The 15,650-nt window shown below is 41.9% G+C and overlaps 1 protein-coding gene across 1 annotated transcript in view; it reads right to left on the reverse strand.

The window, feature by feature from the left end:
• The window catches only part of cacng2a (calcium channel, voltage-dependent, gamma subunit 2a), an 84,750-nt gene extending 71,178 nt beyond the window's left edge, over positions 1 to 13,572 (reverse strand). Inside the window, exon 1 of the mRNA XM_085405297.1 lies at positions 11,564 to 13,572. Coding sequence (XP_085261423.1) covers positions 11,564 to 11,789 — 226 coding nt within the window. The 5' untranslated portion in view covers positions 11,790 to 13,572. The remainder of the gene's footprint in view (positions 1 to 11,563) is intronic.
• Positions 13,573 to 15,650: the final 2,078 nt, after the last annotated feature.

Genomic DNA, 15,650 nt, shown 5'->3' on the forward strand with positions numbered 1-15,650 from the left:
CTGTTGGAGACTAAAAGCAAGCTCCACTCACATGAGCATGACATCAGTTTTCTCATCTCACACTGAAATAAATTCCCAGAATTTAAAGTTTTTACTTAGAGTTTGAAACACTGCCTGGTTGTTTTTAAATGTTCACAGAGATATTTCAAGCCACATTATTATTACTCATCCACCTTCATCATTGTCATCGTCATTGGGAAGCTTAAAGGATTATAATCAGCAGTTCTTTATGCATCTCTGCATAAAGTGCTTTTAATCTGAGAGCATATCAATGCAATGTTGTGGTAACAGTACAATTCTTACACCAGCAGATGTTGATCAGAATCTTTATTAAAAATACAGATTTGAGGTGGCTTCTGTTTCGAATCCATATGTCCTACCAATTGTCATGGAAATATGTGGAGTTAGGAGCAGACGGCCAGCAGTCGTGGTTCCACAGTTGTGGTGCCACACAGTTTGCTTACACAAAGATTGGCCCTGGGTATGTTTCATATCGATTTGTTCTCTGGTCATGTAGGATAAAGATAGACCCCACCCAACAGGACCAACTGCAGCTAAAAAATATCACGTGGCATCAACACACAGAAACACACATGCAGCCCTTCTGGCTGTGAGGACGAGGAGGTGTTGGGGGTCAGAGCGGTTAATAACTGATGTTTCTCCTCCTCAAAGCATGTCCCGTCATTAATGCTTTGTAGTTGACTTTTTTCCTAATTTGTAGCTAAAGCGCATATCTGGAGTACGGGTGGGTGGGGGGCATCTCCATGCAAAGAGGGCGACAGCATTTATGGGAGAGTGCTACCGAAGTTTACAGCCCCTCTCTCATTGATCAAAGCCATCCAAGGCATTAATCATACACTAAACCAATTACCGTGCCATCACACTCCTCTGGCTGTCCATCTAATCTCAGAGACTTCATCAGGACAGCCGAATGCAGCTTCACAAAGAGCCATCACTATTAATGTACAAGGAGGGAATCAGAATGATGTCTGCTGTGTGCTTTAAACCTCCGTGGTTCAATCGAGATTGCCATAATTCAGGATAAATGTTTTTCTCATTACGAGGGATCTGTCTGAGAATGAGAGGGGATATGTAATGATCGACATGGCTAATAATAAGACTGATGATGGATGTGTTTGGTTCTATCATTGTTCAGCACTAATGCTTTTTCAAACTTTGATTTACTGGGAAGGAAATGTATTTTTTAAGCTAGCTTTTTAAAATTAAGGTGTCTAAAATGTAGCTTTAAACATCAGTCTAACCACATTTTGTTCATTCTTAGAAATTGCTTAACTTACTTTTAACCCATTACTTATTTATTCAATACATTTGTTTTCAATTTGTTTTGTATTTCACGAAATTAATATTTATAACATATGAGTTATTTACTGTTTCTAGCACGTAAAATTCAGTTTTTTCTATTTTACGATTGTATTTTGTGCTTTGGATCTCCAAAGCACAACAGAAATATGTCACAATACTGTGTTACATACAGTTTACATGATAGCAGATTATACATAAGACTAAGTTGGCTTGCGTATTTTCAGCACTGTAAATGCAATAAAACTTCCCTACAAGTGTTAAGCTATCGAAATGCTTTGTGTGTGGTTATGTTTATGGGTTTTCTTCTCTTGGTTAACAAAACATGGACAGATGCAGTGTTCACCTCCATGAAGAAGGAGAACTTGTGAGTGGAGTCAGTGCAGAAAGAGTTCAGGCAGTAGGGTGAGGCGGGGACAGTGTTTACCAAACTTTGTCTGTCTGCTGCCAAAGTATAATTGGCTGCTCGTGTTAGCGTTATTTATTTACAGCTTTCCTTCGTTGGTCCAGGACAGTGATTGAAACTGATTTGCCACACTCTGTCCACGCCTTTGCTGTGTTGTGTTTCCCTGCTGGGTGTCTCGCTGACCACAGTCGATTGTGGCAGCCTTCAATCATTGAGCACCCTCTCCACACAGTCACTCAGCTGAACTTGAAATCCATCATCTCAGACTACAGCTGTGGATTGAAGTGTTTATTCTGCTCTGGAGTTGCATGCTAGACGGTTGCTCTAACCAGAACCTGCAGCAGGTGAAGAGCTGGTTCTGGTGCTATATCAAAGACTTTCTGGAAAGGTAAGTGACAGGTAAGTGATAACACAGCTCCTTTACATAACTGTGACAAAGTACTTGACAGCTAAAATACCACCTTAAATATTCATTATTAATACCTGCAAATCAGGAATTCTTTTTAATTACTAAATAAGGCAAATATATCCAATCAAAAAAAACCCAAACAAAAGTCTTACAAGTGTACAAGGGTTCATTCGCTGGAGAACAATTTCTTAGTAGTAATAGGCAGCCTCTTTAATTCTCATCAGTCTGGTCTCGGTGCAGTGACCTCCATGGTGCAAAGAGTTAAAGGACCGCTGCTAGCAACAAGACTCTGTTCCAAATGTTGTTTGGAAGAAAACTTCTCTGGATGCTACTTTGTGTTTATTTGGATCCCATTTTGGGCCTATTTTCTGTTAAGTTGTTGCACTGTTATGAGTTTTTGACCCCGGGAGTAAAGCAAACTTAAAAATGTTGGTCCCAGAAGTAAGGACAAACCAAGCAGACTTAAAGCAATCTGAAACAAAAGATAAAGACATCAGGTTTAATATAAACTGAAGACAGACTATATTTGTCTAATGATCTCAACCAGACACGTAATCAATAAACTCTACACTGATATCTGAGTCTGTTGGTTGTAGCCGTGAGAATTATAAACGACAGCCTTAACGGCATCACAGCCAAAGGCCAGAGTTCTGCACTGTTCTTAGACTGTCTGCAGCCCGGGCTTAATCTGATAATGTCTGGTCTGTAATTTGGCCTTAGTGGGCAATAAAGAGGGCAAGGTGAAGACCAATAAAATAGTCATGTTCGTCAGTGACTGTGTGCTGTCTCAGCGGAGCTCCGGTGAGGGCAAAATGAAGCCCATCCATCGCCGGCTGCACAGCATTGACAGTGCAGTGCAATAGAGCTCAGTCACTTTACACAGTGTGTTATCAGATGAAGGGGGGAGGCAGCCCAGAGCAGCGATACTGTCGGAGGAGAGGGGGCTCAGTTTTTACTCCAACAAGTGGCCGTATTCGCTTCCATCTACGCTGCCCTCGACTTGTAACTGTAATCCGTCCCATGCAGCTGTACGTACAGGGGATCGGTGTCATAATACAGTGTAATGCCACTTTAGGGCCAGAGCATTAGCCTGGGTGGGCATGCTCCAGCTGGGTAATCCTTATCTGATTGGACTATGAGACTAATCCTGCTCTTTTCTGCCACTCTGCACTGCTATCTTCTTTTATCTCATCCTGCCTCTCTGTTATGCACTGAGCACAAACATCACTATTCAAACATGCACAATATGCACAGAAATGACTCCCACATGTGTTTTCAGATGCACCAATGTGCAGTACACAGATACTCCCACATACAAATACATAAAATCATGAGGCAGGAATCGTGAACTGTGATCTGGGGTGATGGACAGGAGCTGTGTAAGTCTCCTATAGTACGTCACCTCTTAACATAACAACAAAAAGACACACCCACATGTTGCCTTTGACTCTTTAGAGCCCTTATGAAAAAAACCTGAGTAGCAGCACAAAATTCAAGCATGCTGGGTAGTATATATGTAGCACCTTAGCAATATGAGTACACACGAGCGCATACACATCTGGCAGCACAGATATTTAAGGGCCAATTTTACACTTGGGGATGATAGAACAATAAACTCTGTGATCAGAGGATGCCCTTCTCTACCATTTCAGCCACAGCCAACTTAATATGCACCCATTTGAATGATCAGCCACTGGATACATTTTAATAACCCATGACGGAGATCAGTTGGTTGATGCCTCGACTATAAGCGGCTGTAAAAATGTCACCTCCCTGATTTGATAACTCTGCATACCTTTATGGCTAACCTGGTTTTACAGATGTTGCTCTGGTGCTTTTCTGCAGACAGATGTGATCATTTTTGGATTGACTGTTAGTAGCTAACATGTTAGCAAAGTGTGTGTTAAACTGAAGTTCAGTTGAAGCCTAGCCAGCAGCTATACTCTACAGCTGCCTGTATCAGTGAATTTAAAGAAATTGCCCCCACACAGCCGCCATGAAGAACAACATAACAAAAAAATGCCCTGTTTTTGTACACATGCATATCTCTGCTATAAAGTTGGACATTTTAACACGGTCTTTAGGGATGACTCTCTTTCGGAGCCAGCCTCAACAGCAGTTTTTTTGCACCTCTGCGATGGCCTTCATCCCCAGAGGATGCTACTTGATCTCAACAGATGCTGGGTGAATTGGCACAAAAACGCTTTTGTGAAACATATTTATGTTTCCCTGATAATATAGGTTCAACATAGGCTGTGCTAGAATGATGAACAGGTTGATATTTTACCTGCTAAAGATATTAATGTTGCGAGCATGTACAGACTCACAAACAACATAGGTTCAAAGTCTTGTTTAAAAATGCTACAAATATTCTAAATATATTTTCTTTACCTGCAACATTATGCAACAAGAATGAACCTGATCTCTTTTGGATTTGGACTGTGATTCAGACAAAACAGGAAATTTAAGGACACCAACTGGGACTTTAGAATATAAAGGGTATTTCTTTGAAATTTCATAAATCATAGGTCAAATGATTAGATGAAAAAGCATCCATCCATCCATCCCACCATTCTCTTCTGCTTATCCAGTTTAAGGGTTGTAGCAGGTTGGAGTGTGTGCCAGCTCTCAAAGGGCGAGAGGCGGTGTAAACCCTGGAAGAAGCGAACACTAAGTGAAAAAACTTTCACAGCTTAGTTAGTTATTGTATTTTAGCTTTTGTGGTTTGGACACAGCTAGAAAGACTTAGATTAGTCTCACTGCTTTAGGTCCAGGCACAAAAGAAAAATGTGGCCCTCTTTCATCATGAAGTGCACCATTTCTCTCCAACGTCTCTTCCTAAACTGTGTCCTCATCCTGAAGCCATGGTAGAGCCTGAGGGTGGCGCTGTAATGAAGACGAATGCCTCAGATTACGAGCGACGTGCACGAGGAGGGAGGAGCAGAGGCGGCTTTTTTACAGACGTCCCAGATAGGACGGAGGAGCGGCGGCCTCCAGGGACCAATTCATCCGCATCACACATGTTTACTCTGCACCGTTCATGCTTCACCAGCTGAATCTCTCTCTGCACCCACACTGTGTGCAACCACATCTGTGTGTATGTGGAACCGCAGTCACTGGACTTTTAATGCTGGTTTAAGGCTGAATGGCAAAGGACCAAAAAGAACTAAAGTAATGTCTAGATAAAATCAAACAACTAAAAAGAAAATTAAGCCACTGTTCAGTGTGGACTGATTAAAGCCCCAGGTTCACCTAAACTAATAAAACATTTGACAAGAGGATCAAAAAAACTGAAGGAAGACGGACACAGAATAAATAAAAATTTAAACCTTTTCAAGGAAACTCCTAAAATTGTGCCACGTTAATGTGTTTTCATTTAAGTGATCAAGAGCTATATTAAGAAATAGTACTTAGTATTTTTCAGATTAGTATTTTCACACTAATACTGAAAGTTTTCTAGACTTGCAGTGCATAAAAGAATCGGATGTTTCTCTCAAAATAAAGCCATCAAAGGCACTTTTTAGTCCTAGAAACCTCCTGAAGCATGATGATGGTCCTGTTTCTAGAGCTGCTTTATCCTAAAAGCATGAAAGCAGTTGATTTATTGAATAGGAAAGATGGAAAAAGTGACGGTTTGCTTAAAAAAAAGAGTTAGATGCTAAAACAACTGATCAATTATTACTCTTCGTTGCAGCTTGTGTTATCCGTGCGATGACATAACTGGTAACTGTGCTGTAATGTGCTGGCTGATTATGACATTGTTCCAGTTAAAACGATCTCCTCAGGGGGTCCAACAGAAATCATCTGATGTCCCTGGAACCAATCACATCTCAGGAATGTGACAGCAAGTGATCCATCCCCAGAGAGCTTTGAACAGAGTGACGCATTCCGTTTGAACTTTAGTCATATCCATGAGGAATTTTGCAGTTGACAATAAGGGTCCTATATCTGAGGCATAAAGTTTTGTATTATGTGCATGTTCTTGCAAAAGCACAGAAACACACAAAATTCTTCTACCTGCAGACATGTTTGAGAAATTGTTGGCCACATGATGAAAAACTCAGCCTGCATATTGATAAATGCACCGGCACGATTTGACTAAATTTGCCTTACTTATTGATTACCAATCTATTTATTTACTCAAATAATATTAGGTCCAAAATATAAAGCATTAACTATGAAGATACACCATGATCACATCACGTTGCTGATATGATGAGATCATTTGTAAGTAAGGCTGACATAAATGCTTGTGAGCAGTAGTGAAATAGAGCCTGCAGATGTGGTTTTGAGGCTTTGCCCTCAGCCTCTTGAACTTTACGTTGTTCAGAGTCAGTTTAAAGGTGAATCCAAATTCATAAAAGAAAGGTTTTATTCAAGCAGTAAGTAAAGCCACACAGTCAAAGTTAAGTACAAAAAACAGAATCCAAAGGTGAGCAATTCCAAACGGAAGTACAGACCCATTGGTGGGAACAGTGATAAGGAACAAAGAAACTGAAGGGACAAAACCAAAGAGGACAACAGACAGGATCAGAAACAGGAGGAGAACAAGACACAGGTGGATGTAATCAGCACGATCAGACAGGCAAGAAGTTAAAACCAAAACAAAACATGCAAGAAAAGAAAAGTAGTACAGGAAGCCAAAAATACTGAAGCAAAATACACACAACTAAACACAGAAACAAGAAAACTCACACTTAACAAGACTGACTCAAAGAAACACTGCACCACAAAGATGCAACTAAGGGAGGGAGGTACAGCTGAAAACTAGAGGCATGAGCCTAAACAGAAACCAGTGCTCAGATAATGCTGCACAAACTCAAACTCAGTGATGAATACACCAAAAGAGGAATCCTGAACTAAAGCCAACACAAAAGTCAAAGCTTTAAACCAACAACACAAAACCTTCACAACACATGTGACCTAAAAAGTAACAGTTTTATAGAAATGTTTATAGATTTATATATACATTTATTTTATAGATATTGTAAAACTCAGTAAATGCCAGCATCTAGAAAACTATTAGCAATAACCGCTTTCCGTCACTCTTAGCTCAATGCGTCCCAAGTTGCTACTGCAAAAGCTCTGGATGCAAATTATGCGGTGTCATAATAAACGGAAAAATTAGTTCCTCCAGAAATAAAAAAAAAAATCATTTTAAATGCTGTTGCACAACTTGCTGTTGTTTTTGAGAAAGATTTAGTGATGGAAAATCACATATGGCATCCTGTTATAACTGTTATCCATGTGATTTCCACATTTCTTTAAATGCCCCTGAACCCACCAAAGTCTGAACAATGTCTTCCAGTCATCAGTGCAAGATGGCAGCTTCCATTTCTGCCTCATTTTGGTGTCACTTTTGCTCACTGAGAGAAAGTTGTGACATTTTTTCAATTTTCATATAAAGCCGATTTGTTGAAACAACAGTTCAAATCAATTTCTGAGAAAGAAAAGCAGCAAATCCTAAAATGTGCAACAAACAGCGTTGACTGATCAGTTATTTCAGCTTTAGAAAGGAAAAGTGAACATCTGCTAAATCAATACGAGATATTCTGTGTTTTACCCAGCGCAAACCTCCAAAGCACACTTGCACGGTTTTATACTGAGGGAAAGTAAATGATCAGTTTTCTGTAGATCCACAGGAGAAAGATTTTTCTGTTTCTCTGACAAGCAGTGAGCGGAGCAGAGGTCGAGGTGCACCCAGTGTGGGTATTCCCATTTTGCTTTTTCACAGGTTCTCTTCTTCTGTAGCTGTTATACAAACACAAACGGTCGCCTACCTGCGTACACTCAGTAAGCAGAATGTGTGGGATACCGAGCTGCCAAACACACAGTCTGCATTCACTGCTGCGAGGAGGATGGAGCGACCACTTCAACTATTTGCAGCCTCAGCCGCTGCCTGATCACCAGCTCACTTTAGAGGAACCGGGGAACCGTGAATACTATCCGTCTTGGCACTTTGATTTAATAGAGCGGAGCTACAAATTGAAGCCTAATTAACATCTGAAATGTAAACTTGATATCTCTCCTCCTGACTCTCTATGTGCTGAAACAAGGCAGGGTTTGGTGCTTATCGCTGCCTCTCTCCAGCTGCATCCGCTCTATATTTTCCTATTTTTCAATTTCCCCCTCACAATTTTTGGTATAAAATTGCTCAAACTACCTATAATTAAATGTACTCGCTTTTTAAGACCCAATTTCCTGAGCAGGAAGTCATTTGAATTAGAATTTAAATGAATCTGACCCCGCTGAGTAAATGCAGTGGCCCCATTTTTCCACTCCCCTGCCTCTTCTGGGCCGGGGATCATTCATGAATCACAAATGACAAATCTGGGTTTATTTCCTGCCATTTTGATCCTGGATTCAAAGGAAGAAGCACATTGTGCTAATGCAAAAGGAACACACACACACATGCGCGCACAGCGAGTCTAAGTGTGATGTTTTTTGCTCTCATCTTGACTCCGTGCTGTTCTGTTTGCCAATTAAATAATGGCCTGGCAGGGATAAAAGCCAGTCACTGTCACAATTACACTCCAGCTGTAACTGTGATCCTATGTCGACTAATATAATCACTGTATCAGTGTTTAGTGTTATTCCTCTTATTTATCAGGTGAAGGCCAGCTGAGCTCTTTTGCCTCACATCTCGAGCTGTGTTGGTGAGACCGCAGCTTTCTGATCCCAGCACCTGAGCAGCTTCTCGGGAACAGCTGAGGTGTCAATGCTGTGATCGGAAGAAGGGCTGTGCACCAAATAAAGGTGTTTTTAAGGGTAAATGTATTGAATCTCATTAACAGGAACAGCAGCATGACTTGAATACCATTACACTCCTTGTTCTTTACCTTACGTTTCATTTTCAGAGTGACATATTTCCGTTGTTGCATATCGGGCATGTCTATTTTTTTTTTTAGCAGACCTGCAATTAATGATTATTTTTGTGCTCCAGGTTATTTAGAGTTTTGCCTTGAAATTGCTGAAAAAGCATAAAATACTTGTTAATTTGCTTTTATATTCAGACTTTAATAGTTATGACAAAAAAGCAGCAAATCATCAGACTCAACAAGGAAACGTTCAGTATGTTCAACTGACTGGCATCTAAAATTCAGTGCCAAATCACAACAATGATGGCCTCAAGGTACTCTACAATAGTTTTAAACCAGGAAACGTTCAGCCATATTTAATTTAAATGTTTTGTTCGGATATTCATTCACCCCAACCTCCTCCCTACAGGGACTCTGTGGCATTATAGCAGTGTCCCCTGACTTCCTAATTTGTTCCTGTCATGATTACTAAAAATGAAAGAAATGTCAATTTTACACAACTAGGGAGAATTTTTAAACATGACAAATCTTATATATATATATTTTTTTCATTTTAAAGCAAAAGCACATTGTTTCACACATCATTTAAATGTCATTTTTGTGTCTAAACATTTGAAGTGGCAACATATTTGTTTTTTCTTTAAATATATTATCAGTCTTTAACTGGATGTTGACAAAAAGATTCTTATTTTCACATCCAGCTCCAAATCACTTGGATCTGAGTTTGTATCCAGCTAATAAATTTTCAATTTCCACTCCTGTTTTTTGGTCTGTTTTTGGTCTCCTCCACCTTCGCCCTCTGTTTAGTCTCTTACAACCTGCTGTTTCATAGTGAGCAGAAATCAAAGAGGGAGGTGCACTGCCTCCACAGTTAAATAATGACCTTAAACTCTCCTTAAAGCTCTGTAAGCCAAGGAAAGCTGTAGATTTGGTCAATAATTCATCCCTACTCCACAAGCGACCTCTTTCGCACTGCTATTTTATCATAGTTATTTTAAAGATATTCATTATAGCGGCTTTAAATGTTTCTTCTTCTTAAACTTTGAACAGAGGGTGCTGCTTATCACAGGGGGCAGAAGAGCATGAAGTCAGCCACTGAGGCCTTTCAGGGGCTCACAGCTAAGACGATGAACAGATTTGTAACGCTCTGTGCCCTCACAAGGTTACAGCACCTCACTCCAAGTCAGCACCGATCGCCTCCACCGGGGCATGACAGGAAACACGCCGCCGCCGTCTGACAGGGCAGACACTCGAGGTCGTCTGAAAACCTGCACTCAGGACGTGAGGCAGTTTGACATCTCAGAAAGTACCGGGCACAGGGAGGTCGAAGGTAGCTCTGCCATCATCAGGGTTGTCAGGCAGGTCAGGCCTGCTGACAGATGTGACTGCATCTCGACTTTTGGGTCCTCACGCTCTGTCCAACGTGCTGCCCCGGTGTCACATCCTCTTTAAAGGTACAGATCTCCTGCAGCTTCCTTTAATTAGGGTTAGACCAGCTTATTGGCATGCCAATATATCAGGGTGATATATGATGAAGGTTCATCTCCACCTACAGCCTGTGAATGTGTTGTTAATTTATTATTTAAACTCTAAAGCCGGACTGAATAAACAATTCCAGACTGGTGTGGGTGACTTTTATGCAACCGGAAACCTGATTCAGCCTGCCTGCAGGAGCTAAACACCAAAATTAACCGTTGAAGTGCAGCAATTCAGTTTCGTGATTTTTATATAAGGGCTTATTTTACACCAGGTAAAAGTTACAACAGTTTCTTCCAAAGCTCAAAACTGCTGAGATTTAATGAGTTACATTAGTTTTAGACAGAATTTATGTGGAAAGCCTACTTTTTGGGATCCATGCTAACTTTTCTTGACCTTGTGATCCATTGCAAGATGCAGATGCCATTTCTACTGATATAAGTTTTGGTTTGTTCATGAAAAAGATGAAAACTGAAACCATCCACAAATTCAGAAAAACTCATTCTAATCCGAATTGTTCTCATCTATTAGCTGCACATCCGTGTAGTCCTTTGGGTTTTCCTCACAGAAACCTGTTTCACCCTGCTGGAAAATGGACTTGTCATTTCGGCTAAAAGTGAAATTTCTTTGTTTCTTTTTCAACAAAACATAACTAAGTGCTAAAAAGTGAAGTTCATTTCAAACAGATTTAGAACATGAAACCTAAATGATGGTGTCAGATCTTTACAGCACGTTGATTTGTTTGGTATAAGGTAGAAATCTCCTTCCCCATAAATGCAGAACACATATAAGCTCATAAGCAGCAGCCAGGTCACATGTTGCATTTTTACTTTCCTTCTATCAGATTGTATCATTTGAGGCACCAAGAAGGTCAGTGACGTATTCAGTATCCTAAGAGATCGTTTGGCTTTTGACACACATTTAAACACCCTTTGCAGGGAAACTCTGCAGTGGATCTCATTTACATTGAGTAGCATAGAAAAAGAGAGAGAATAGGTTCCCCTCCCACAGTACACTTGTGTCGTGGCAGTGCTGAGGCCTCTCGGGCGGGCGGCTTCAAACGCACGCAAATGAACACGTTGGAAAAGTTTATGTTGCACTACAGCACCACAGAAGAACCGACTTTCCTCTTACCTTCCAAGCAACACGTCCTCCACAGGCCCGAGTGGGTCATCACCTCCTCGTTCTTCTTGCTGGTCTCGTTCTCGCTCATGGACTTGGTCCTGCAGACGCCGCGGGAGTACAGCCAGTAGTCCGTGCCGACCGCGATGGTCATGAGGCTGAAGGCCGCGAAGGCGCCCACCGTGGTCAGCAGCATCTGGACTCCGCGGTCGAACAGACCCATGTTTCCGCATTCCATGAAAGGGGGACCCCCTTTCCTCTTGATGTATAGGAAGTAAATATTTGAAAATTTGCGGGACCAAATCAAACCGAAAAAACGGGATATACTCGAGCGGAAGGAGAGGGAAGAAGGAGGCGGAGGATGCGGTAGGAACCTTATGGTTGCGTTTGGGTGAGGACCAAAACAAGAGAAAAAACTAACTATGGCAGAGAGAAGGGGGAGAGAGGAAGAGGCGGTGAAGTCTCTCCTCTCTGTTTGTTTTAACTTTCACACCCAAAAAGATGTGTGGAAAAATTAGGTATGCAGAGGATGACAGCACCTCAGCAGGCCTGGAGCTGCAGATGGAGCCCAGCACTGGAGCCACTTGCAGCAAGAAAACAAAAGCTACAAATGTGATTATTAACACAGATCTATGACTGGTTAATTAAAGCCTGGGGTAACTAAGAGGAGCCTAAAAAGACAAGCAAGGCTGATTTTGTACAACCTGTTCGTTGACTTGTAGAGATCACAGCTATAAGCACTGAGCTGAATTTACACGAGCTCAAATGGAGCAAAGAGACGGCTGGGTGGGTGGGGGGTGCGGTGTTGGAGTAATGGCAGGTTTGAAGTACAACAGTTCAATACGTCTGTTACAACAAGTTGCTTTAGTCAAAGGCTATAACATTACGTTTACTAGTAAGTATTCAGAAAGAGAGCTATTCTAAAGACTATTGTTGTTATTAATAGTATTATTCTAGTGGCTTTTATTAGTAAAAATAAACTGGGGAAGGAAACGAAGGACAAAATCTAAATCTGTCATATTAGTGGTGACAGCGAAGAGTAAACAAACGGACCGATTCGAGTCCTGTCGAGAGGAAATAAAAGCGATTCCCTGCGTGTTTTATAACAGCCTATTGTGAGGTTAAAAGCAAATCTGTCTTCTCACAAATCAACCCGGTGGAATGAGGAAATCAAGGCTCAACGACTAAATTAATTCATTAGCCGGCGCAAAGAAACACACACGCTCAAAACCAGATCGAAACCTAACAAAAATAGTAATAAATTAGTTAAAAAAATAAATTAACCGCTTAGATTTTCCTTTTTCCTAAAATTTTGATCCCCAGTTTCCATATGTAGCCCTATAGCTCTGGGAAGGTTTCCGCCGAAAATGGGGGTCTGCGGTCAGAGGAGGTTCGGTGGTCGACGATCCGGAGAGAGCGGGGAGCATCCAGCAAGGCAAGCCGACCATCACTCGACATGGAGCCGGCAGGAGGAGGATGAGGAGTCGGTGTGGGCGCCGTCGCAACCCACGGTGCTTCTTCGGCGGATGGAGGAGGATGGTGGTGCTGCTGCTGCGTGGATATCCAAATTCACCGTGGCAGTATCACACCCAGGACGGTCCCGTTTGTATAGCCCTTGCGCCATGTAATAACAAGAAAAAATAAATTCTGATGAAGGCTGCGATCCCCCTGCTCTCGCCTCCTCCTCCTCCTCTTCTTCTTCTTCTGCTGCTGCTTCTGCCGCTGCTCTCTCTCCTGCGCTCTCGGGTGCAGGTTCGGCCGCTTTTGCAGGAAGGGGGTGAAAAAATGATATTACACAATCAGGAGAGCGACTCGCACAGATCCACGGACAGCGCTGGTGTTGTCACGATGTCAATGTGAGCAGCGCTATACATTCAACATATCCACTCCAGCCGTTTCCCCCCTTTTTCCTTCAGTGTAAAGAAGCCGCTCTTGAATCGGAGGATCACTTTCCTCCTTCCGCTCTGGCGACGCTTTAAAGGCCCACAGTGTCGGCGTGTGTGAGCGCGCGCAGCGCTGCAGCAATGGAGGCCAGTTGCTGGAAAGATATTAAAGATTTTTTAATTCCGTTTCTGTGAGTGGTGGAGGGGACGGAAGGAGGGGGTGTTGCGATGGTGGACTCTCTCTCCCCCCTCGCTTTCTCTCTCTTCTTGAATGGTGGGTTGCATTTGTGCACACATGTAGGAATTTACGCATTTAATGGCTTTATTGTGATGATTATCGCCCGATCCAATCGTTGCAGCTCTCGCACTCTTCTGTGAAGTAGCCACTCTAAATGTCACTTTTCTCGCGTTTTTGTTGTTTTGTTCTTTGTTACTAAAAGCCTCGATTTTTCAGCTACAGCGCACGGCGTTACAGGCAGACATCCCCGCTCTGATTACGCGATTTTTCTTTAATGATGCTTAGTAGCGAGAGTGAATGAGGCTTGGCTGACATTGAGTGCTTGAAGATATGAACCCAGCGGTACATTCAATTATTATTTTATTATTATTTATTTTTTATAATTACGGGCTCCTGTGTAAGTAATGTCCGGCATTAGCGCAGCGATGTTGTGTGAGTGTTGTGTGAGAGGCTGTGGTGCTGAAAGAACAGCTCCCTGAAGCGCTGATGTTCCTTCGTGGAGTTTGTCGCCCCCTGGTGTTCAAACGTGTGTATTACAATTGATAAAACCTGTGTAACCCAAAGACATCGAACCTCTGAGGTCCCATGAAATTATTTTCTCAGTTAATTAGAGGTGCTCACCTTATTTTCAAAATAACACACTATAAATTAAAGCTCTAAGTTGTTACTTAAAATAAAAGTATACAAGAATCATCATACGTAACTTTAACCTTTGTTACATCCCCCAGGAGGATGTCTCTTCTCCTTATTAACCCTTTGTTTTGTCCAGGCTCCACCTCCTCTGTCCTGATTGGATGTTGCGCAGAGTCCGGCTAATTGGTAATCAGCAGAGCACTACTTAAGGCCTGTGGAGCTGTGCTTCTGTGCCCTCTGGCCATTTTGGTTGCCATACTTGTGCAGGCTTGCATGCCTTTGTATTTTGTGTGAGCATTGTTGTTTCATGTTCAGACTGCTTGTAGGGGAGAGCTGCCTTTTGTTTTGACACCCTGTTTTCTCCTGTTTATGTGTTGTTAGGTAGGTTATGGTTATAGGTTGTATATTTTGTTTCTTTAGAGTTAGGTAAGTTTCTTTTATTTCTACGTCAGGGATGTTTTGTTTGTTATGTTGGCCTTGGCCAACCCCCTAGACTAGCCAGGGGACGTAACATAAATTGGCGGTTCGTCTGGGATAAAAGTCCTGGTTAATCCATTTGTGGATGGTGAAGGTTTGGAGTTTGTTTCTGCTGGTGTATTTGGCAGAGGTAGTTAGTATGGCAACTGGTGTTTTCACTTTGAGTGCATTTCTGAGTAATCCTTCTTGGGAGGAGCTAAATGTGTGTAGAAAACATGATTTGTTTGCTATAGCAGCACACTTTGAGTTAAATGTATCAAGGCAAATGGTGAAAGAGGACTTAAACTGCTGTTTCAAACAAACTTGTAGAAGAAGGCCTGCTTCCTGTTTCTAAATCACCTCGTTTGCCAGTTCCTCTTGACAGGTCCCCTAATGAAGGAGTGAAGCCTGCTGTGTTAAAGGAAGAAGGGCAAAACCCTGCTGCTGGGGAGCAACAAACGGTGGAAAAGTTAAGCACTAATGGCTCACCTTCTTTTGCTACTCCATCTTCTCCTCGTTCAAGACAAGTATTACTCAAGGTACGTTTGGCTAAATTACAATTGGAGGCTCAGGATAAAGCCCAAGCTCGTCAGGCAGAGTTGGAAACAGAGACAGAAAAGGTGTTAAAGCTGAAAAGGTTGGAGCTGGAGTTGCAGATTGAAAGGGAGGTCAGACTGCGTCAGTTGGAGTTACAGGCACAGACTTCAAGAAGTACTACTACTCAACCTAGTTCTGCAAATTCATCTGTTGATGAAACAACCTCCTCCCATGTAAACCCAGGTGGTTTCAATGTGTGTAAAAACATTGTGTTGGTACCTCCATTTCGTGAATCAGAAGTTGATACATATTTCAATGTGTTTGAACGTGTTGCGGCGTCATTGCACTGGCC

Source organism: Rhamphochromis longiceps, linkage group LG4 (assembly GCF_057381845.1).
Source record: "Rhamphochromis longiceps isolate RC_006_pf linkage group LG4, R_longiceps_female_GT1.1, whole genome shotgun sequence".
In the NCBI taxonomy this organism is placed as follows: Eukaryota; Metazoa; Chordata; class Actinopteri; order Cichliformes; family Cichlidae; genus Rhamphochromis; species Rhamphochromis longiceps.